The sequence below is a fragment of the Corvus cornix genome, chromosome 14, assembly GCF_000738735.6.
Source record: "Corvus cornix cornix isolate S_Up_H32 chromosome 14, ASM73873v5, whole genome shotgun sequence".
Lineage (NCBI taxonomy): Eukaryota > Metazoa > Chordata > Aves > Passeriformes > Corvidae > Corvus > Corvus cornix.
The window spans coordinates 8,379,040-8,402,953 of record NC_046344.1 but is presented as its reverse complement, the minus strand read 5'-3'; the positions used below and the strand labels follow the sequence as shown (position 1 = coordinate 8,402,953).

The 23,914-nt window shown below is 54.7% G+C and overlaps 1 protein-coding gene across 2 annotated transcripts in view; it reads right to left on the bottom strand.

Moving 5' to 3' along the window:
* Positions 1–23,680, bottom strand: part of PRKCB (protein kinase C beta) — a 95,376-nt gene extending 71,696 nt beyond the window's left edge. Inside the window, exons 1-2 of one of the 2 annotated variants that reach the window (XM_039560341.1) lie at positions 23,474–23,680; positions 23,189–23,220 (exon numbers count right to left, since the gene is read on the bottom strand). In XM_039560341.1, coding sequence (XP_039416275.1) covers positions 23,189–23,220; positions 23,474–23,646 — 205 coding nt within the window. In that variant the 5' untranslated portion in view covers positions 23,647–23,680. The remainder of the gene's footprint in view (positions 1–23,188; positions 23,221–23,473) is intronic. The other variant, XM_039560342.1, reaches the window with a different exon arrangement.
* Between the last annotated feature and the right edge of the window lie 234 nt (positions 23,681–23,914).

The window sequence follows — 23,914 nt, the reverse complement described above, 5'->3', positions numbered from 1 at the left end:
GCATATTCAGCTCATTAATGGAATTACAGCTCCTTCCGCAGCCCTGAGAGGGGAGCAGGAGCTGCAGCCTGGGATGCTGGAGCTGCCCTGTCCCCTCTCCCTGAGCTGCTGGAGTTGCCCTGTCCCCTCTCCGTGAACTGCAGGGACAAGGACACAGCTCCAGGGCTTTGCCTTTGCCCAGGGAGCAGCTATTGCCACCCTCACCAGCTCTTTCTGGGCTCTCACACCAACCTGCAAACCCCTCCTGTGCCATGATCCCTCATGAGAGCATCCCTGCGGATCCTGCAGCACACAGCCTACAGCTGTGGAGAGCTACAGGCTCACCCGACACCCAGAAATGCTCAGAGTGATGAGGGGATGACTAAAGCAGGGCTTGGATGCTGCCCCAGCCATTTTCTCTCCATGGTGAGTGTTTGCAGACCCACAGCCCCTCCTCCCTGCCAGCCCTGGCTCCTGACTGCTGTCCCAGTTCCTGTCCCGGGATACAAGGGAAACATTAACATCTCATTTCAGAGCAGCTCTTTGCTATGAAGTTCAACTCAACACGAATGCTTTTTGCTGCTCCTTTCAGCATTGCAGTTTCCCAAAGGAGCAGGAGTGAGTGGTGGAGCCCTGGGGAGCGCAGGGGGCTCGGGAAGGGCTGTGGAGCTGTGGCCTCAACACACACCCCTGGTTCTCATCCCCACCTAAACAAGCCACTACCAAAACCAAGAAAGGGTTTTCAGAAGCAAGAGAGGGTGAGCAAGCTCCCAGGAGCAGACACAACTTCTCATGGTGTTGTTTTGATTCTGCAGTGCCCGTTCAAGAGGGCCAACTTCACCGAGATAAATTTCAGCTGGGCTAATGGGACTGCAGAACAATTCCTCTGGAGCTGCTTGCTCCAAGTCCAGGATTTGGCCTACATAAGATCCCATCACTCCTCCAGCAGGCTGCTGACATCCCTCCAGTGAGGAAGGAACATTCTGGATTGTATTTCATAGAAAAACCAAATGTAAAGAAATACCAAGAGCATTGAGCATCTCCTCCATCCTGCAAATTACAGGCTGGTTAAGGCCTCCCCTTCTGTACCTGCCTCTGGTGCACCTGACAAAGACAGCAGCCTCTGCACTGGCAATTTTATAGAAAAATATCCCAAATATAAATTGATGCAATATTAGAAGGCAAAATACTCTCTATGGCAACCTGAAAGGTCTTAATTATCCCTGCAGGTGGCAGAATGAGCAGCCCCACACACACCAAGCTGGTAAAGTGGGCTTTTGAGTGGGTATTGAGGGGAAAATCTCATTCAACCCCTTGAGAGTTCAGGCAGTTCCTTTATTAGGGAAAGATTCTTGAACCCTCTGCACCACCCCAAAAACTATTGTATTTGTGATTTCAAATCCATCTGAGTGTCTTAACGAGCAGGGAGAAGGAATCAAATGAGGTTTCCAACTCCAGAACGCCCGTTCCCGTAGCAACAGCAGCCCCGCGCTGGTGCGTTGGGATGGGAATGCCGTGGGATGGCAATGCTGTGCAGAGCCTGCCATAACCCGGCACCAGGGACACGGGAAACCCCAGATGGCACCAGCACAGCCAGCCTGGGGCTGGGGCACGTGGGGTGGCAGTAGAAAATCATCGAATCCCAGAATGGTTTGGGTTGGAAGGGACCTCAAAGCCCATTCAGTTCCAACCCCCTGCCATGGGCAGGGACACCTTCCACTATCCCAGGCTGCTCCAAGCCCTGTCCTGTCTGGCCTGGGACACTGTCAGGGATCCAGGGGCAGCCCCAGATTCCCTGGGCACCCTGTGCCATGGCCTCCCCACCCTCACAGGGAAGGATTTCTTCCCAATATCTAACCTAAGTCTCCCCTCTCAGTCTGAAACTGTTCCTTCTTGTTCCATCATCATCTGTCCACGTACAAGTCTACAACATAAAGCACATCCCGGTCCTGCAGGAATTCCAATGCACAAACCAGCTGGTTTTTAAAGATGTGCTCTGATGGCTCAGAACAGAAGGGCCAGTGGCATCTGCGGGGAGGAGAAGGTGTTTAACCACCACTGGAACAGTAATTGACTCCAGGGAAAAAGCATCCAGGTGGGCACACACGAATTGGGAGTTACTGTTGTACGAATATTTCCTTTGGAAATTATCAATTCTCCAGTGAATTCCTGACCAGCTGGTAAGACAGTGCTTAGACATCATTATTTCTACAAATACAACAACCAGGAAAAAAACCCAAAAAAACCCAACAATCAATCTTCAGCAGAATCAGCCTGAAGTCAACTTCCAGGAGAAATTTGCTGATTAACCTTGGAGCAGAAAAAGCTCCTTTTCAATTATTCCCTGTGAGGGTGGGGAGGCCGTGGTACAGGATGCCCACAGAAGCTGTGGCTGCCCCTGGATCCCTGGAAGTGTCCAAGGCCAGGTTGGACAGGGCTTGGAGCAATCTGGGACATTGGAAGGTGTCCCTGCCCATGGCAGGGGTTTGAACTGGATGGGCTTTAAGGTCCCTTCCAACCCAAACCATTCCATGACTTGGCAGCTTTCCTCCCCCAGCACTCCTGCTCCTTGCAAACGCTTTCCACACAATCACGGATAGAGCACGTTGAGAAAGATCCAAAGTTTGTGTCATTGTGCACATCTGACTGCAAAGAGACAGGAACACAGTTCTGCTGAGCTCTGCAAAGGCACCTGGGGAGAACACCACCTCAGCATCCACCTTCAGCTGCCAACAGGGCCACTGAAACCTGGTTGCGGGGACCAGTGTTAGCAGGTCCCAGACTCCAGGCTCCTACAGAAGCAGGGAAGTGCCAGCCAGCCCACCACACCGGGCAGGGGAGAAGCAGCAGAATTTCAGAGCTCCAAGCAGGTTAGTGATGCTGGTTTGGAAGGCACTGACCCACCCCTGCAGGCAGCAGCATCACAGTAACCTTGGCCCAGCCTCCAGAGAACAGTTCCTTTGGCAGGAGCACGACATGCTGAGGGACAGCCCCGACTCCATCGTGCCCAGGGAAAGCCCTGGCTCATCCTGTCCATCTCTGGCATCTGACAAGCCTCAGCACTAGCAGAGCCTGCCTGGGATCACACACTGGCACACAGCTTCATTACAGGAAATCCCTGAACCACCATCTCCACGAAATCTGGGCGCCCACCTCAAAGCCTGGCCTCGGGGCTGTTGCTTTATACAATCCCAGACCATGTTGAGCAGATCAGGGGAGCTCCTCCTGCACTCCTCCACACTTTCCATCAGAAAAAACCTCCCACAAATTTTATTATCAGCTTCTAGTAACAAGTCTGGAGCAAGGAATTCTTTAGGCAAAGGCTGGGGATTGAGCCCTGCTCCCACACCTTCCCGTGGCTCCGCAGCGCCCATGGGAACCGTCCCAAGCGCTCTCGCCCCCGCTCAGGTTTCACCACAGCCCTTGCATCCTCCACCATATCAAGAGGCAGATGGATCATTCTCACGTCAAGGGAAAGACGGACCGAGTCAAAACAGAGAAGGATTCCTTTTAAAGGGCCCCACTGTGGGGAGGGTGCTGGTGCAGCTGCCGGGGATGACGGAACCAGGCAGCGTCCCCAGGGACACAGCTCAAGACAGCTCCTCGCTCACTCGAGTACAAAAGTGGGAGAGCAATTAGGAGGAACAGCAACGAGCTGCTCCCCCTTCCAGCCTTCCCACTCACACACTCCCTCCGTGGTGCCGCAGTGCTGGGGACAGCCCCCCACAAATCCCAGCACAGCCAGACCCTCCAGCCAACCCCCCACTTGGGAGGGCCTGGTCCTTTGGACATCATGAGATGACAGCCAAAGGCTTCCTGAGGGTGCAGAAGGCGCTTGGCACTGTGTATGTGACCACCAGTATAGGCACTGCTCCTGCCCCAAAATCTCCTTGGAGCAAGGACGAGCAGGACCCTGCACAGGACTCACTGTCACACCACGGAATTGGTGCTCAGGCCCCACCAGACACGAAACAAGACAAGTTCAGGCTGGGTAGTGAGAACCTCCCGGTGTCAGAAATAGCTTTAGGGAAGTGATACCACAGACAACGCTCCGGGGCACACATGGGGACTTCTCGGGGCACAGCGCCTGGCACTGCCCTGCTGCTGCACCTTCCTGCTCTCCCATGAGCCCGGCAGCACCACAGACCCAGCACCAGCAGTGCCAGGGCTCAAAGGGTGGCTCAGAGCCCACAGCCCTCACTGAGCAGCAGTGCTGCAGGAAAACCAGAAGAAAGCTGAAGGTGTTATTGCTGCATCTCCTGCACCTCCCACCCAGCACCCTTGTTGGTGCTCTGAGTGCAGCCTGACCACAGATTTCCTTTGGCTTCCCCCCAAACCAAGCCCCCAGCACAGCCTGCCCCACGCCCAGGCACGGTCACCTTCCCTCCTTTGGATTCCTGTTCCTCTGCCTTGACATGAAGTCATGTGTTGAAGATATCAGAAAGCTGGAAGTGAGTCAGCACAGTAAAGACAGCCTAAGAATGAAACTAATTAAAACTGCTCATTCAAGCCAGCATGTTCCAACAAACCCAGGACCCCAAACAGAGCCAGTTGCATCAGTGGGATGCAGGACACAATCCCAGTGCTTTGGCTCCCATCTCCTGCAGCAGACTGAGGAAAGGGTCCCTTCATCACACAGAAGCCAAGGGCTGTGCTCCTCACCAGACACAGGTGGGCTTTGAGGAGCTTTTCTTCAGCAGTCACGCTGCAGCTGGGGAACACCTGAAGCCATCATTAACCCACCAAGGGGTGGTTGGACAAATTGGTGACTTGGAGGCAGCAAGTGAAACCAGCGACAGAAACGAGCTGGGACTCACCCCCAGGCCCTGCAGGAGGAGCAGGTCAGGCAAACACTTCCCTGCCCTTACCCTGTATGTATCCTCCCCTTCTCTTTTCCAGGGGTAAGAGTGGGATTTCCTGACTGAGACTAAAAGATCCCAAGGTTGAAGAGGGATCTGAGCCCTCAACATTCCACAGCTCCAAAAGCAATGCTTTAACCAGATCTGAGCAACTCCCAGGGACTGGGCAGGACCTAAACACTTCCCCGGCACTGGCTGCTGTCGCTGGTGTTATGGAAATGCTGTGCCAACACATTCTGGGACATCCATTTGCAGGGTGATACCCACAGGGCCTGGAAAGCTGGCAGAGGAGAGGTGTTGGTGTAAGGGTTTGTGGGCATCCCATGGGCACAGCTGCAATAGACTGCCTTGTTCCCCCTCCATCAGACAAATACAACAGGGAGACCCCTCACCATGAACACAGAATCCCTGGGGTTGGAAATGCCCTCTGAGCCCACCTCAGACCCCAAACCCACCTGCTCTGGAGCTCAGGAGCATGGCAGAGCAAAAGCATTTTAACCACTGGCTTACATGACTAAAAAGCAGTTAGTTAAACCCTCTCTGCTGCTGAGAGTATGTCCTTTATGCAGCCGAGATGGAAAATGAGCATGAAACCAAATCCAGTCCGTGCAGTGGGCAGGGAGGGCAGCAGAGCCCAGCCATGAGCAGCAGCTGGGGCTGGTCCTGGTCCTGGGTGAGCAGCGATGCCCCCTGAACCCAGTGACAGACCCACCATAGTGGGAGAGAAGACAGACTGACAACAATTCTGTAGCAGTTTCTGGAATTAAAGCACAGAGATGCCAAGTGCTTTATCCCTTGTCACCCTCCCAGCCAAGTAAGACAAAGCAGATCCGAGCCCCTCTCATGGATTTATTATTTAATATCAGTGTGCTACCAGAGCTGCCTCATGCTAACCAACTCTGACAGGAGATAAGTAACCATCCAGCCACGAGCACTGCAAGAATCACACCAGACAATTAAACAGCCCTTCCAGAAATAGCCTACCTGACCTGCTACCACTCCTGACTATCAATCCAGCTCTCCCTACAGAGAAGCTGCTACAGCTGAGTCAAACCCCAAAATACTCCCCCAAAATAGAGCCAAACCAGTGCCGTGTCTGTAAGCGATCCTCCCCTTCCTCAATTTAGATTGCTCAGGAGCCTTCACAGAGAGAAAAATCACTACGTGTCAGGCAGAGCAGAGGCAGATATTGATGGCAAACACGGCAGCAGTGGGGGAAGGCTGCAAGCTCAGTGCAGCCAGCTGGGGTGGCACAGTGACAGGGAGCTGACGGGGAAGGGGCATCGGGACACCACACTGGGGAGCTCAACTTGCTCACAGGGAGATCTGGTAAGAAATTCGGAGTCTGAAGCCTTCAGAGGTCACTGTCCGGTGTTTTCCATGATCTCCAGTGCACGGGAATGCTGTGCAGCACAAACAGGCTGCCTGTGCAGGCAAGTGAGGCTCTGCCTGAAGCCCATGGGGTTTCCAGAACCCCCCCTCTGCCTCCCCCACACCCCTCCCCCGGGCTTTGCTGATTCCCAGCCCCTTTACAGAGCCTTGTTTCCCACCAAGGAGCTGCACCCTCAGCTGCTGAGGACAAGGAGGGTTCTATGCCTGGGCTCTCCCATCTCGGGTTTTGTAACCCCACACTGCCTCGTTTCACCCCAAAGCCTGCACACAGCCACACCTGCCTTCCACCTGCTTTGGGAATGGGAGAAGGCTGTGCCCGAGGAATCACGGTGCTCCTGGTTCTACAATCACAGAAGGGTTTGGGTTGGAAAGGACCTGTAAGACCATTCCATGCCATGGGCAGGGACACCCTCCACTGTCCCAGGCTGCCCAGAGCTCCATCCAGCCTGGCCTTGGACACTTCCAGGAAGGACCTTGCAGTGCCATGTGAAGGCATCACAGGCTCATACCCAGCTGGCACAGCCTGTTGCGAGCAGCATTCCTGGGAGAAGGCAGGGCAGTAAGCTAAACCACGCAGGGAAAGTTTCTGTCTGGGTATGGTGACACCAGGGAGGCTGGATGTCACCTCCCCCAGACAGGCAGCTGAGTTAACCCATGCCCTGACAGAGCAGGCTTCCCCATCAGCCACATAGATGCAAATAAACTTTAAAAAGATGACCCTTCCTCACACATTACACAAAGACCTGAAATGCACCCTTTGATTCTTCATTGAAGCCTTTTTAAAAAGGCTGTATAATTTTAATTCCTCTGCCAGTGGAAGTCACTCACAGGAAGTTACTGCATGGTTTCCGTGTTACTTCAGCACAGCCCTGCTTACCAAACCTGGGCCCTGCACAGAAAGCTCCACAATGCACCCCAGGAAGGCACTGAGGACACTAGAACTGTCCTGCCAGGATGTGCCTCCTCCTGTCCAGCTCCCCAGGGTTTGGGGGACACCAGAGCTGGTTCCCAAAGGACAGACAGCACGGCAGCAGCACGGGAGCCAGAGGCTCTGCAGGAGACGAGCAGCATCCTCATCAGGCAGTTCCACAGGGATCAGGGTAATTATCCTGTCCATCCTTCCCCTCCAAGAACAGCTCTGAGGCAGTGGTGGGCTGTTATCTCAGAGCACAGCTGAGCTCTGCTCCTCGGGAGGGGACACGTCAGGGGACCCCCCAGCATCACCAAGGAGCTCCAGTTGGGCCACGCAGAGGCCAAAGGTTCCTGCCAGCACTCACCATCACTGAGTGCAACCATGCGGATTTTCGTGTCTAACTCCATCAGATCCACCATCGGATCCAACTGTCCCTACAGACTGCCCTGGTCACTCCTGCTGCAGCTCCTTCCCCACACTGCCATGGAGGGAAGGGGCTGCTCGCTGCACACCCCAACAGCTTCAAGAGCAGAGGAAAAGGAGGTTTTTATGCAAGACATTACAAACTGCCACTTTTCTGAGCTATTGCAGCATAGGTTTGTTCAGTCTCTCTGGGTACCAGCGTCGCTCCTAGATTAGCAGCACCAGCACCAGTGCTCCCAGCTGGCAGTGCCGGGGGAGCAGCACAGCTCCCACTCCCAGCACGGGAGACGCTGAGCCACAAGGTGATGCTGAGCCACAAGCCCTTGCAATTAAGCCACTCGTTTCAGTGTAATGGCTTGGCAAGGCCTGGACAGCAAATAAAACCTGAGCAGGACAAGACCTGAATGTGCAATAGCCCGATCAAAGGAACAGCTGTCCTGACAGGCAGCCACCTCCCACGGCCACTGCAGAGCAATTAGAGGAGCCCAACAGTCCCCACAGCGGAGGAAGATGAGATACGAGCTCTTTATTAGACATCCATCGGCCCAGCTCGTTACAGGAAAAGGACATCAAAACCAAAGGCCAATAAAGTGGGACTGGAACGTGAGCAGCAGCATCCACACACAGACACCTCTGGTACTCAAACACCACGGGATTCCACAGCTCCTGCCTTCCCAGCACCTCCCTGTCAGCACTTCCACACGCCAGGGTCACACACCTGCCCCAGAAATTCTATGTCTAAAACAAAGTGCTTGACCCCAGTTCAGTTTAGCCTTGTGATAAATGGATGGGTGGTAACAGCCCCCCAAAATCTGTGGGATATTCCACCAGCAGGAGCTGATGGTCCTGAGCATGCCCATCCCAACACAGGTGGGGCCAAGCCACCGGCACCTCCGGTCTGGCTCCAGCCCACCAGCATTTCTGTTTCCTAAATTGTCATTCCTAAAGCCAAAAGCTTTAGCACCCCGTGCAAGTCAGCAGGGAGCTGACAGCTATTATTTTAGGAGTCTCCATATGGACCCATTGCAGCATCTTGCTGCTCTAATTTAGGGCATAGGCTGACAGGGAGGGGATGCTGCTTCCACCCCCGGGGGATGTTGGACTTGGAGCACCTTCCAGTCCCTAAAGGGATTCCAAGAGAGCTGGGGCTGCCCCATTCCTGGAAGTGTCCCAGGCCAGGTTGGGCAGGGCTTGGAGCAACCTGGGACAGTGGAAGGCGTCCCTGCCCATGGCAGGCACTGGATGGGCTTTAAAGTCCCTTCCAATCCAGCCAGCACCACCATCCAACTGGTGCCACAGAGTTTCCTGGGTGCCCCAGCACAGGGCAAGGAGGGAAGCCCCAGCTGGGAGCCCTTTGCTTCCCCTTTCGGAATGGACCAGATGGGCCACGTTATTTTGAACCCTCTGTAAATGCTGACACAACACTGCTCCCTCACATGACTTTCCTCTTGCTTTTTAAAGAAGTTTTCTTGTTTCACTCTGACAGAGTGGAAGTAGAATTACAGCCAAGGCAGGAGTGATAAGGGAAGAACTTGCTGCAGAGCCTGAGGCACCTGATCCAGGAATAAGATAAGGCCCCACAGCAAGGAAGGGGCCCCCAGTCCTGGGGGGATGAAGGGCAGCCCCTCCACCCACAGCACAGAGCAGGAAGAGGTCCAGCAAAGGGCAAGATGACCAAAATTATGGAGTTGGTTGCATATGGAGAATGATGGAGAAGGCTGCAAACTCCAGCCTGGAGGTGGGAGAGATGATGGGGGACACCACAAAGCCACAAAGTCCTGGCTGGAGTGAGGACTGGGTGTTGGGCCTCTTCCAGGACCATCACACAACAGAGCTGCTTCCAACCCCAACAAACCACACCAGCAACAGCGAGAGCAAACCAGAGCATGGTCAAGGGGACCCTCGCTTGTGCAGGTGCCCCCCCAGCCCCTGGGTGGGGTATGCAGTCACAGGGTGATGCTCCCTTTGGCAGCCCTGGAGTGAAGCACCCAAAGCAGCCAGCAGGTACCCGCTGGAGCCAGTATTCCTTTACAAGAATCCCAGCCTTATAATTTCTGCAATTAAAAAGGGAGTTCTTCTACTGCGAGTTAAAATAGAAGTTTTTGTCACAAATTACCGGCTTTCACTCCCCTCATACCTGAGCTTAAACTGAAACTTAAATGGAAATTTACAGGAGAATGAGAAAGTGAGTCAGCCTGCCCTTCCCAACAGGCATTTATTTTCATCTTTTCGGACTCAGTTAATAGTAACAGCAGAGAAACTAAGTTTATTCCAAATTTACAAAGCCCAGAAGAGGGGAGATGGTTTTGGAGGGAACTCCACTGCACCGGGAACCATGGGCAGCACCGGGATTTGCTGCTGGCCAGGGATGTTGTGCTGTGGCTCCTGTCCCATCCCAGCAAGCACCACTAGATACAGGGATCCTTCCTGCTCTGTGGGACCCATCCCCATGGCAGGAGGTGCCGCAGTGCGTTATGTCACCCACGTAATCCCACTTTTCCCACCCACGCAAGCAGGCGACGCTCACACCACCCCGGGGAAACGGCTAAAATGACCTAAAAGATAAGTCAGCCTCTTGCCTTGTAACCTGTTGGGCCAAACTGCAGCCAGGTGAAAGCAGAGGGACTTTACCTTCCAAAGCAAGGCACAGAGGCCAAAACAGGTGGGAATTTCCAGCTCTTTTTTGGGAAAGGAGCAGCAACCATTCACAGCAAAAACAAAGATGAAATCAAAGCAATCCTCCCACGGGGAGGAGCAGGACCCAGGCAGGGCCAGAAGCTGCTCCCAAGGAGAGCCAGCTCAGGTTCTCCATGGCCCAGGTGAGCAGGGGACCAGGACAGCCTGTGAGGGCCCTGCCATGGCACATCACTGAGACATGGTCACTCCTGCCCAACACAAGCCCTGGCGACAGAGCCACTGCCTTCAAACACCCAGCCTGTGACACCAGCTGCCGCTCTCACCTCGTGGGCAACACTGAGGCACAGTCTGGAGCAGGAGCCAGCCCAAGGGTGTGGAGGTTTGCTCTTACTTTGCACTTGTGCAAGCTGACAACACAGGAGAAACCCAAAAAGTTTCCAAAATACATTTCAAAGCATTTAGAACGCATCTCAAAGCACCTTGTTCTCCAGCAGCAGAGCTGAGGTTCAGGAGATGCACTGCAAAGCTTCCTACCCTACTACATGTCTCCTGGGTATTCAGGTCAGCAGAGGGGTTCCTGGTAGAGCAGAAAAATCCTTTTAGGTATATAATAGGGGAGAATTGAATTCTGCTCCAAGGTGGAGAGACAAAAGCCATTTGTCATGCAGCATTCACTGATAGGACATGTCCACAGCCCAGCCCTCACCTCCCTCCCTGCAGAACAAGCGCTGCAAACAAAGGAATTCACACCCAAAGTGTTTGGGACCAAGACAGACATCCACCCAGTTGCAGAGAGGGAAGGAATCTGAACTACAGTTTGAAGTTATTTTAGAAAAATTCTCTACAAGGGTTCACCACCTGACCAAAATGCAAATCACCATCATGGCTTCCTGAGCAAATGAGCTATTGCTGCATTTTTTCCAGTCCGGCAGCATCTTGCTCTGAAGATCTAATAGCAGCCCTACTGAGCAGCAGCTAATTAAAGCCTTTCCTCCTGCCAAAACCCCAGATTCAATCTCTAAATGACCCAGTAAGTGAGACTTTTTCCACCTCAGAAGCCCTGGGAGACACCAGGTCAGCAGCTCTGCCCTTGTCACCGCTGTGGCTGTGCCCTCCCTGCCGACGGCAGAGGCACCATGGACTGATCTCTGCTCCTCACAAGGGGATGGGTTCAAAGGCACCTCTCCAAGCAGCATCCCACCTTCTGCACCTTTCCCTCCAAGCCCAGGAAAGGCTGTGGAGGGCAGCAGCTCTCCCAGTGCTGAGCTCGCTGCTAGCACAGCTCATCCCGCCGTGTCCGGACCTTGCCATGGGGCCAAGGGGCAGCTCCGAAGGTGGCCAGTCTCAAAACCCTGCCACTGCCTGCACCCCAAGCCAGCTCTGCTCTCCAGCCCGTTCCCCTGGCCCCTACCCAGCAGCAGCCCCCAGACTCTGTCCCCAGGCTGACGTGCATCCCTCAGCCCACCCCACACACGGAGGCATGGAGCAGCTCCAGGCAGCTGGAGGGTGAGGGGCAGCCCCAGCAGACTCGATGGTGAAGCCTGAAGTTGTCTGTTCCAGCACAGAGTTTGTCTTCCAGAAGCTACACGGGCTGTGCCCTGCACCCAAGAGGAGATTGCATCAAGGAGGTGATGAAGGAGGAACGAAGGCTTCTGAGACAGGGCTGTGGCAGCCTCCAAGGAGGGTGGCTGACAGCACGAGCTGCCAGGTCATGAGCACAGAGATACCATGTCCAAGGCAGGGAAAACCCCCAGAAGCAAAGTCCAAATCAGGTCCACCATCACCACAAAGGTCACTTCGTCCCACCCAGGAGAACTCGCACAGTTACAGACTCACAAGCTTCCTTTCCAGAAGATTCTTGCCCCTAGGCTCCTTTCCATCAAAGACAAGTGAGCAAGACAAATTTGGAGTAATGGACTGAGCTATTGGAGATGGTCCTTAGACACATGATCACACAAATGTGAATTAGTCCTGTTTTAGAGCCATTCCTGGGGCAGAAATCTCCCGTGACAGGCTGGGGAGGGGACACACGGATCTGCTCATCCTTTCTGCCCCTTGCATACAGGGATGTTCCTTGTGGCAGCTCCTACCATCCTCAGAACCCTCCTGGCAATTACAGCTGCTGCATGAAGGAGCACTTGGCTCCAATCAAACCCCCCAAAAGCAAGGTATTCCATCCAATTCTTCAGACACCAAGTGAACATGGAGATGTTGATCCCTCCCCCAACAAGGCTGGTTGCCCAAGGAGCCCATACAAAAGCTGGGGCAGACAACAAAAACAAAGCCTCTCCCAAAGCCCATCTCCATCATCACGACCAAGCAAAGGCATCTCCATAGCAAAAATGGTGTCAAGCCACAGAAAGTTATAAATAACCATTTTGGGGATTATTTCCAGCTGCACAGAAATCTTCTGGGTGACAGTGACTTATCCCGAGTGAAAGCGACTGCTGGGGACAGAGGGGCTCTGGTGCTGTCCCAGCCAGCACGGCACAGCATGGCACAGCACACCTCCTGCAGCATGGGGACAGTGCATTTGCCCCAGCCAGCGGGGACACAGATGCACCACTTCTGTCCCTTAGGCAGCCTTCCCCCTCTTGGCTACTCTCGGTTAAGGCTGAGCTATGGATTATTGCCAGGGATTTTTCCTAAGCCAAGCTCAAGTTGAAATATTTCAGTGTAATGAATGCAGAAGAAGAAAAGACCTAAACCCAAATTACTCAGGCTCTTGGGGCGAACACAACACTCAGAGCCTTGACAAGCACCATCCTTTTGCTTACACGGCAAGTGCTGGGCCCCGCCAGCAAGGCAGGAGCTGCACCCAGCTCTGAATCAGCCTCTCCACAGCAGCACTGGGAAAGGCACCGGAGCTGGAGACACAGTAAATAATGACTTTGCACTGCGTCAGGAGCTAATCCACTCAGTGATGCAAATGAAATTCGTGGGCCACTTCCCCCTCACTCCGGCTCCTCAGTGATATTATAAAACAATCCCCGCTCCCAGCCTGACTTCATCGCGATGTCACCGCGCGGCTGCAGGAAGCCATTCAGGGGAGCCAGGACGACTTTCACTCCTCTTCACCACCTCACTTTCTCATTCTTCTGCTATAATTGGAAATCATGAAAATGCATTTGTTCATGTGCTCTGAGTGTCAGCTATTCAATGTGCTTGTGCTCTCTTCAGACCATCAGAATAAAGGTATTTAACTGTTCCCCACAAAGGTGAAGCTATTCCTGTTGCATCCTTTCACATGGCAACATAAGATAGGGAGGAATCCACCAGCAGGATCAGCTGGAACACACTGGCAACACAGCATGAGGAAGAGGAAGAACAGCTGAAGGCTGAGATTTAGATATCTGAATCTTTTTTAGCTTCCCTGCTGCTGACTAAATATCAAATGTAGGAAGACGAGAGCAGAACTACAAGAGACTGAAGATTTTAAACATAGAATCATAGAATTCTGGAATAGTTTGGGTTGGAAAGGACCTTAAAGCCCATCTTGTTCCACCCCCTGCCATGGGGAGGGACATTTCCACTGTCCCAGGTTGCTTCAAGCCCTGTCCAACCTGGCCTTGGACACTGCCAGGGATCCAGGGGCAGCCACAGTTTCTCTGGGCAACCTGTGCCAGGGCCTGCCCACCCTCCCAGGGAACAATTCCTTCTCAATAACCCATCCACCCCCGCCCTCTGGCAGTAGGAAGCCATTCCCTTCGTCCTGTCACTCCAGGCTTTTGTCCTCAGTCCCTCTCCAGCTCTCCTGGAGCCCCTTTAGGCCCTGGAAGGGGCTCTGAGGTCTCATTGGAGCCTTCCAGGTGAACACCCCCAGCTCTCCCAGCCTGGCTCCAGGGCAGAGGGGTTCCAGCCCTGGGAGCAGCTCTGTGGCCTCCTCTGGACCCGCTCCAGCAGCTCCACGTCCTCAAACATGAGTCCTGACCAACAGCACATGCAGAGCCACCCGAGCACACGGCTCCTGCTCCAGACCAGCTGCTCCCAGGATCTCCCTGCACAGACACCAGTTATCCCCCATTTTCCCAACCACACCCCAAAAAATAAGCAATTCATCTCCTGCTTAGAGCTGGAAAGCTTCCCTTGTTCCAAAGACTGAGCTGGGGAGGGAGCTCCCACCCAAAGAGGGAAGCTCACAGACTGACTCTTTGGAAAAACCCAGATTTAAGTAGATGCAAAAAAGCCAATTTTCAGGGAGCTGTGCCATAACAAGCGTCAAGTTTGCAAATCCAGTAACTTCCATGTACTGGAGCTTATTAATATTGGATTTTTTGGCAGGCACTGCCTTGTCCAGCTCAGATTAGCAGCAAGTATATTCTGCTTGTCAGATTTAAACAAGATGTATAAATCTGGCACAAAAGCAAGACCAAATATGGAAGCAAATTATTTAAATTGACAAGATGTAGCTCACAAGCATTAAGCACTCAGCAGTCAGTGCCCATCAGCTGGGGCAGGAAGGCTCCTGCTCTGGGCCACAGGAGTTAAATTCTGAAAGCAAGAGGCTAACGAGGTTACCCACCCCTAACGCTTACTGATTCCAGTATCAGGATGGATTGGAATTTCTTTTTTTTTTATCAGATGATGGGAAGAGCAGGATGGCTATAAACAGCGGAGGGAGTCAGCCCGAAATCCCTCAAAAGCAAACAGCTTGAGCAGAGCTAGAACAGTGCCTGAGGTCAGTGCCTGGGCACAGAGCCTGGGCTGGGCAGCACCTGGGTCCTGCCAGCCCCTGCCCAACACCTGCACTGTGCAGGGAGCCCAGGAGGGCAGGAGCCACACCTTGGCCTAGAGAGAATTACCAGCACTTGGAGCAGAGCTGGGAGTGCCCAGCCCGGGCAGCTCCCAGGCAAGAGGTGCTCCACAGACAGGGAAGGGAAGGGAAGGGAAGGAAGGGAAGGGAAGGGAAGGGAAGGGAAGGGAAGGGAAGGGAAGGGAAGGGAAGGGAAGGGAAGGGAAGGGAAGGGAAGGGAAGGGAAGGGAAGGGAAGGGAAGGGAAGGGAAGGGAAGGGAAGGGAAGGGAAGGGAAGGGAAGGGAAGGGAAGGGAAGGAAGGGAAGGGAAGGGAAGGGAAGGGAAGGGAGGAAGGGAAGGGAAGGGAAGGGAAGGGAAGGGAAGGAAGGGAAGGGAAGGGAAGGGAAGGGAAGGGAAGGGAAGGGAAGGCCCTGGCCGTGTCACCCCGGAGGGAGCCCTGTCCCCGGTTGTGACATGCGGCTGCAGGGGCCATCCCGCACTGCGGAGCAGGATGTGGCCGGGGACAGTGCCCAGCAGAGCCTGCAGCTGCCAGGGAAGAGCAGCGGGAGCAGCAGCTCCATCTGCCCCGCGATGCTGCGGGAGCAGAGCTGTCACTCTCATGAAACGCATTTCCCTTCACAGGGAACTGGCCTCAGCTGTCGGGAGCGATGGCAAGGGCTCACTGCTGCAGCAAGAGGGGCCTGGGAGGGCTCCTCGAGCTCCTCCCCACCCATGAACAGGAGTCATTCCGAGCAGGAGAAAAGCAGGTGTTGCTGGCAAGCTATTGATTACACCGAGTTCAGGTGCCTTCTCACAGGGAGAACATTTAAATTAGTTTCATTTTTCCAGTGGAGGCCAGTCTAAAACCAGGATGGATAAGTCCCTCAGAGCCTGCATCAAAGTGGTCCCAACAGCCCAGGACTGACCACGGCAAAGGCAAAGAAGCCACCTCCACACAGCAGGAAGCTGTTTGGCAGAGCCATCCCTTTGGCTGGTCTAGCCGAGCCTTGGCCACCCTCTCTCCAGGGGAGACACATTTGGGGTGCTGAGAGAAGGAGCTCCCAGGGCACAGCTCCATCCCCCCACAGGCACCCTGGGAGCTGAGGTCCCTCACCACAGTCAAAGCCTTTTGTTGCCCACAGCCCTCGGCTCCTTGGGATGAGACACAGCAGGAAGGAACAGAGCATTCCCGGGGAGAGACCCCACAGCTGCTCCTCCACATGGTGCCCATCGGGATCCCGATCACCTGGGTAAATCCAGCCTGCCCTGCACGGCTCTGGGTACAGCCCAGCAGGAGCAGGTTGTGGTTTGGACAAGTGCCTTCCCTTCCCGGGAAGAGCTACAGCCAGCACAGCTACTTCTGGGAATTGCTTCTGCTTAACACAAAATTTGGCTGCTACCAACCACCACCGGAGCTTTCTTCCTGTCTCCCCCATCCCTTCTGTGGCTCTTGTGGAAAAACTGACTTCCTGGTGCTGGCTCCTGTGGGATGGCAGGACAGGGCCAACCGGGGTCACGTCTCTCCCCTTCTCTGCTGGGGCAGCAGCCCCTGACACCAGCCCTGATGGGGCTCAAGAGCTCCAGAGAGATTTTTCACCTTCATCCATTGGGCCACTGCAAAACTAAGGCAGTTACTGTGTCATTTTACATCCTTGATGTTCATATCACCTTTCTGCCTCCAGGGACTCCTGGCCAAGGCACAGAGGCCACCAACACCAGCCCAGCCCGGGATGAATGGACAGATGGATGGATGGGTTCAGAGGTGGGGAACAGTAGCTCACAGCTGTCCTTTCCCTGAAAAAAGGGACATCCGAGGGACAGCTCTTGTCTCTGTCACACCCAAGTCCAGATGCCCCAGCCCCACATCTCTGTTCGGGTACCAGGTGCGAGGGCACTGCATCACCCCAAGGAGCACAGGGCCTGTGGTTTCTGCTAAATCTCAAAGTATGGGACAAGGCCATTCCAGGGGATGGACAAGTCCTTGGCCAGGCTTTTTTTCCTACAGCATCACCTGAAAGGTCTGGAGGGGCTCTGGAGCTCTCCATGCTCTCTCTGTCCCCTGCCCTCACCCAGCTGTGGGACAGGACACCCATCACCCAGGGCTGTGGGGCAGCACACAGGGCAACCCCAGAACACAGTGCTGGCAACCCAAGGCTGCACTCAGGACTCCACAAAAGGACTCCTGCTTCCCTGGTTTTGTTTTATTGCCTTTTCCAAAGAGCTCGTTTTTGGCAGCCGGCAGCCCTCAAAGAGCACAAAGAACACGCAGCCCAAGCACCTGTGGTTACTCTTCCCCTACAGGGAGCTCCTTACTCACCCTTCTCTGAGTGGCTCTAATTTATGGATTTGCAGAATAATGACTCATGAAGCCACACTGGAGGGATTAATCTCACCAGCACTCTCCACCACACTCCATGCTGCCCTTGGGGCCTGAGCTGGACCACAGGCACACAAAGGCCACCAGCCCATGGTGGAGTCTGGCAGCTGTGTCCCTGTGCAGCACTAATCCTTTCACAACTGGCTGCTGCAGGAAAATCCACCCAAATGCTTCTCCTGGGCACAATCCCATCCCACCTACTATTGTGAACATCCCTTCTCATTACCACACACCTTCAATCCAGGCCAGGGGAAAGCACTTCCACCTTACATTTCTGATCACACCCCTTATAACAACGCGTTTCAGGCAATCCTGCCCTCGCTAAATTATGGGCACAGCCAGAAGTTAATTTCTTAGTCATTGTGATCATGCCACTTATTTGCTGATAGATCTGATGGGGGCCTGGATGGCACAGAGGAGCCTCTCCAGCGTTTTCAGATTTTTGCCTGTTGAGCTGCAGGAGGAGGAGGAGCTGTGCTGGCTGGGAAGGAGGGAGGGCAGCAGCCCACAGCAAGGGCTTGCGCAACTCCCCTCCCTCCAGTTCCTACAGAAACCCCAGCAGTTAACAGAATTCACACCAAGTTTTGAGAGCAGGTTCAAACCCACCTCCTGTTCCACAGCAGACACCAAACCCTCAAGGTCTTGCTCTGTTTCACAGCATCTTCTGCTGGTGACAAGACAGGTGAGCACCCGCCCACACCTTGCTGCCAGTAAAGGATGCCCTACACACCCTGCCAGGGACCCGTGTGCTGCAGGAATTTGTAGGATCACATGTGTGAGCGAGCAGGCGTGCAGAACTGCCTGCACTGTTTGCTGAGAAGTCTCCTTAGAGACAGCCCAGGCATTAAATTCCCCAGGAAGACTCAATAGCTGGAGAACCATCAAGGCAGAGGCTCGAGACTGGGGTTGTTTAACCTCTGCAGTGGTGTCAGAACCAACAGGCACCTGGCAGATGTGCTGCAAACTCTCCTGCCACCCCAAGGCACCCAAATGCCCACGGGCCAGCTCCAAAGCCCGCAGCCAGCATCCTATGGCTGGCACCAGTCAGCAACGGATACCCCGGGAAGGAAACGGACCACCTCATTATCCAGGCCCAAGATCATTTTAGGATGACAGCTATCTCCAGAGATAAGAAAGAAAAATCCACCCTGCAACTGCAGGGGGGAGGGAAAGAGAAACCACTTCCACTTCCAGACTTGAGCGAGCCCTTGTGCGCTGCACGGGGACACCGGCGGGGCTGCACCCGAGCTGTCCCTGCCGAGCCCAACAGCCCCGGCACTGCCAGAGGGGCTGCACGTCCAAACTACCTCCAAACCACCTCCCTCCTCCCCAGCTGCTGCCCTGAGCCACAGGCATCCAGCGCAGGGAAGAGCGGGATTAGGGAGGCCAGCTCAGGTGACAGGATTTAAACCCAGCCCGGGAAGCAGCCCTGCCAAGGGGCACACGTTCCCAGCTCCCACCAGCTCTGTGTTCACTCGGCTGTGCAGAACCACAGCCCATCTGTGCAGCGCAGGAGCCCAGACCCACTTCCCTTTTCTATTTGTACCTGCTCTGCAGCACTGCCCTGGTGCCGGGGACAGGCTCCCCACGGGCTCTGCTGCCCCAGGCTCTGCGTGGGGACACGGCTCCTGCTGCCCCGGGGACACGGCTCCAGCATCGAGACTTGCGTTACCACCGCAAGGCACACACAAAAAACCCTCCGAAATCATGTTTCCAATTTCTGCAGCATTATATAATTAGCATCATTTGTGTTGCAAAAGTAATTGCAGTAACATTTTTAATTAGTCTATTTGAACACTAACATTTCTCCAGTGTGCATAATATGTTGACACGAAATTACTGGGTTTGAGGCAACTCCGAATGATTGGAGTTTGTTTTGCTTTTGTTTCTTACTTGTTTAATACAGTCAATAAGAGCCGGCGCTGAACGGTGCCGAGCCCAGCCCGCAGAGTGGCTCGAGCTGCAGTGGAGAGCAAAGTGTGATGGGTTTCACTTCCGTCTGGGGGGAGGAAGGGTGGCTTGTGAAGGCACAGAACAAGAGAGAAATACTTGCTTGAGAGGTAGGGCCTGGGTGACATTTTCCAGCTGCTCAGTTCTGGTCTCAGATGTTGACTCGTGAAAACACAAAACAGAACAAGAGCACTGGCCTTGGAGGACAGGGAGAGGAAAACCTGGAGGGAGGAATTCTGTGTGGCATGAAGTTTGGAAGGAGATCTAATCTAAAGAGTTTCTTTGCTTACTGAGTCATAAGCAGGGACAAGAAGTAAACATTCTCCCCAGAAAAGTTACTGCATGAGATCCAAGCACCCATTACCAAAGGATGCTTTTTTTTCCCCCCTTTCTCTTCAGGAAGAATCAAGATTCTCCTTTCCAAGATCTTTTCTACATTGTACACATGAAAGCAGTAACAGATGCAGGTTATTTTTTGCTCCCAAGTGCGAATCACGTTCCACTGCTCCTCACCTCTGCCCAGGCCCCCAGGGCGGGAGCCCAGCCCAGCCACAGTGACTCCAGGTTGAGCAAATCCAGTTCCTGGACACACGTCCCCCTCAGCACTCTGATCCACAAAGGGACCAAGGGCTGCTGGACAACAGGAGAAATGGCCCCCAAGGATGCCAAGGCGGGGGAAACATGAGCAGGAAAGAGAAAGCTGCCAGTTCCCAGAAGCAGCACATTCCCAGAAGGCGACCAAGAACTTCACTCCCAAAAACTTTCAAACCAATTCCCTCTCCTTTACCATCCTACAGCACTTCCTGCAGCAGGAGAACCAAGACTTGGCCACTTGTTTCTTCCCCAGCCTGCAGACATCAAGGGGCTGCTCCCTCCCTCCTAATGCATTCCTGGTGTTGATACTGCTTGGATGAATCCCCAAACCCAGGAAGGGGAGAGAACACACACTTCCCTTTCTCTATTCCTGAGAAGTTTCTACACCTTCCAGCTACAATAGGTCATTAGAGCAGGGCCAGAAAGCCCCTCTGTACCACGGGCTGAGAGGCAGCCAGAGGCCATCGAGCTTCCCTCGGGAAGAGTTCATCTTCCTGGCAGCTCCAGGCACATCCTCAGCACTTCAGCTTCCAACACCCACAAGATATTGATTTCTTTTTGCTGACCTGCCAGAAGCAGCCCTGCTCCTGGACCGGCTGTGCACAGACCTCCCCTGCCCACACTCAGACACTTTCTGGCTCACAAGAGAGACGTTGGCCCAGGAAGTCTTCAGATGCGTACAAGGATAAGGAGGAGATTGTATACGAGGATAAGAAGCAGATTAGCAGGCAATTAAGTGGCATTTGTGGTATCCATTAGTATTTCAAGCTACAAAGAGTCAGTTTCTGCTAACTTCCTGCCAAAAGTCACAAGTAATGAGCTAATTAACAATCTAATTATTGCAAATGCCCTAGAAAGAAATCAGGGCACAGGTGAAAACCTACTTAAAGCGAGCACAGCAGTAGGAACAGCTGAGAGCAGACAGACATGTGCCCCAGCTGCATTTCCAGCCATCCCACAAAACAACGGGATAAAACACTCGGGGAAGTTGTTAAAGTTGAATTAAAGCCGCATTCAGTAAAGGGAGAGGAAGACCCTCACTCCAGAGCTTCCTGGCAGCCCTATGGGGCTGAAGAACCCCTAAACAAAAGCCAGCCCTGGGATTTTCTGCCTCCATGTCAATATTTACCAAGTTCAACAGCAGCTGCAGCACAGCGTGTGGGCCACAAACCCAAAGCTGGCGGTACCTGCACAACCCAGCATGAGCACGGCCCCCCTGGCACAGCCAAAGCAGGGCAGTGCCAGCCCTAGCACCTCCAGTTCCGCCTCCCACCAGGACAAGCCCCAGGGCAGCTGTGATTCCAGCGCAAATGGCAGTGGGAGAGACTTCTGTGTTGATTTCCCAAGCTGGAAGCATCCTGCAGGGAGACACGGCATGTCCTCCACCCCAGGGCACAGCCGCTCCTGCCCAGGCCGTGATGGGCATTGCCCCACAGCTGCCTCACCCACGGGAGCACCTTCACCTGGGCACCCCAGCACCTCACAGGTGGGATCTGGGGAAATCCACAGCTCACTGATTTTAGGAAAGTAAAGACTGGGCTGGTCTGCAGACCTCAATCTGTGAAATTCCCTGTTGCACAGTAAAGATTCCCTATTGCACATTCCCGTCTGTAACACCAGAGTAACCTGGAAAGGGTTTCTGAAGGCAGAAAGGGATGTCACAGAGCAGTTACACACCCTCAGGGATGTCACTGAGCACAGCAGGCTCCTGGCAGTGCTACTGGTGTCACTGCAGCTCACAAGGGCTCCTGCCCCACGACCCAGGGCCAGGACTGCACTGCTCGACACCTCCAAGACACCTCCACAGGCCCACCCACTGTCCTCACACTGAGGGCTGATTCAACACTGGCTAAAAACATCTAAGGATAAACCTTGGAGCAAGAGCACAGTTACAGGTTTGGATAACAGTTCCTGACAGCTGGAAGAGACTTGGAGAGGTGCCAGTTAACCAGCCCTGGATGCTATAGGTAGAACTCAGCAGAGCTCTAGAAATAACGCAGGCAAACCCTGTCGGGCCAGTACATGGTCCCCACCAGCTCCCCAACACAGTCCAGATTTCATGGACATTGTGTTTGCACAAATACACCGTCACTGTAAGGAAAGTCAGGGAATTAACAGCCAGGTAAGCCTGGGAAGACCCACAACAGATTTGAGGTGCGCAGAATTTCTCTCAGTGATGTGACTGAACTGCCCATGTGTGAAACCTCAGGTACCAGGGGAAGCTGTGACCTTGAGAAACAGCCCTAGGACACGCTTTAATCTCCACATCCACTTTTCTCTGCTTGCCAACACCTGTCCAGGCCTTCAGGCTGGGGTTGGGGAGGTGGCAGGGAGACGGTTTTGGTATTTTAAGGTTATACTCGTGTGGTAAGTGTTAAGGATGAGTAGCAGCATCATTTAAATTGGATTAGACTTACACTGCTTGTACAGGCAGCTGCAGAGGTGCTCCTGAGAACAGCCAAGGCAAAGCCCCTCTGCCCACAGCTACAGGAACCCCCCAAGACCCGGACCCACCGCAGCACCTCGCACCCTGAGTGTGCCGCACCAAAACCCCAAGGACAGCTGTCAGGAGCAGTCTTTTAGAGCTCTAAAGTGGGTTTGTTTTCATGCCAAATACCTCAGCTTGGGAGTCAGCCACCCACCAAAATAAAACTCTGTCCCAAATATTCACAAAAGCAAAATTTCACTGCCAGCAGCTGCGAGCACCGGCCCCATTTGAACCCCACGCCCAGAGGTGAACCCCACACAGGTGGGACCCACAGGACAGGGCGAGCTGCGAGCAGGAGCAGCCCCCAGCTGGGCTGGCTACAACAGCAACCAGATAACGCCTGGGTAATTCAGCCCAATTTCCCGAGGGGACATCCTAAAGATGTCCCTGAAGAGCCCCTCCAGAATCTCAGCATCATCAGAACAAAGAATTATGGTCACAGTAACCTGGCTACTGCAACGTATTTTGTTATAAAGCCTCATTTTTTTTTCCCCAGCAACACAACCAAGCCATTCAAGTCCTCGCCGGCTGCGCAGTTGCAGCCCCGGAGCAGCCCTCGCCCAGCCTGTTTGCCACCCAAACACATGTTTTGGTGTTAAGTACATTAAAAACAAACTCCCCTCAGTCTTTTTCGGGGGATTTAGCTGAAGTCCTGGGCGCTTATCTCTGCTAACGAGACCCGACCGGCTTAAAGGCACGACTAGTTGCTCGGTTGATTAAAAAAATGACTAAGCTGCTTCCCGGTGCCGCGGGGATGCCGCCCGCAGGGAGATGCGGGGCCGGTCCCGGGGGGCGGACACGGAGTGAGGGCCCCCTCGGCCCCCCCGGCAGCGCAACACTCACCTTGACACTGGAAGCCCTGCTTGCCGAAGCCCCTGCGGAGAGAGAGGCGGAGTGAGACACCGGCCCCGGCCCCGCGGCGCAACGACCCTGCCCGGAGCCGCCGGCCGGAGGAGAGCGGGCACCGGGGGGACCGGGATGGGATGCGGGGGATGAGGGGAGCCGGGACGGGAGGGGTGCCCGGAGGAGGGCGAGGGTGAGTCCCACCGGGCTGGGCGAGCACGGGGAGGGATGTCCCGCCGAGCCGGTGTCCCGGAGCGGCTGAGGGGAGGCCAGGGGAAGGCTCACCAGATGAAGTCGGTGCAGTGGCTGCAGAAGGTGGGCTGCTTGAAAAACCGCGCCGTGAACTTGTGGTTCTTCACCTCGTGCACGTTCTTCTGCCGCAGGGCGCCCTTGCGGGCGAAGCGCACCGGGCCCTCCTCGCCCTCGGGGGCCGGCGCTGCCGCCGGCGGCTCGGCCATGCTGTGCGGGGGCTGCCGGCCCGGCCCGGCCCGCTCCGGTGGCGCTGGTCCGGCGGGGCTGGGGCTGGTCCGGCTGCGCTGCCGGGGGCCGCGCTCGGGGCCGCTGCCCGCAGCTGGCGGGAGGCTCCGACACCGCCCGCCGGGCCACGCCCCCTCATTTACATACAGAGCCGCCCCGCCCCTCATCTGCATCGCCGGCCACGCCCCCGGCGCCTCGCGGCACGGCAAGCCCCGCCCCCCGCGCCCTCGGCGCGGCCGCGCCCCCCCT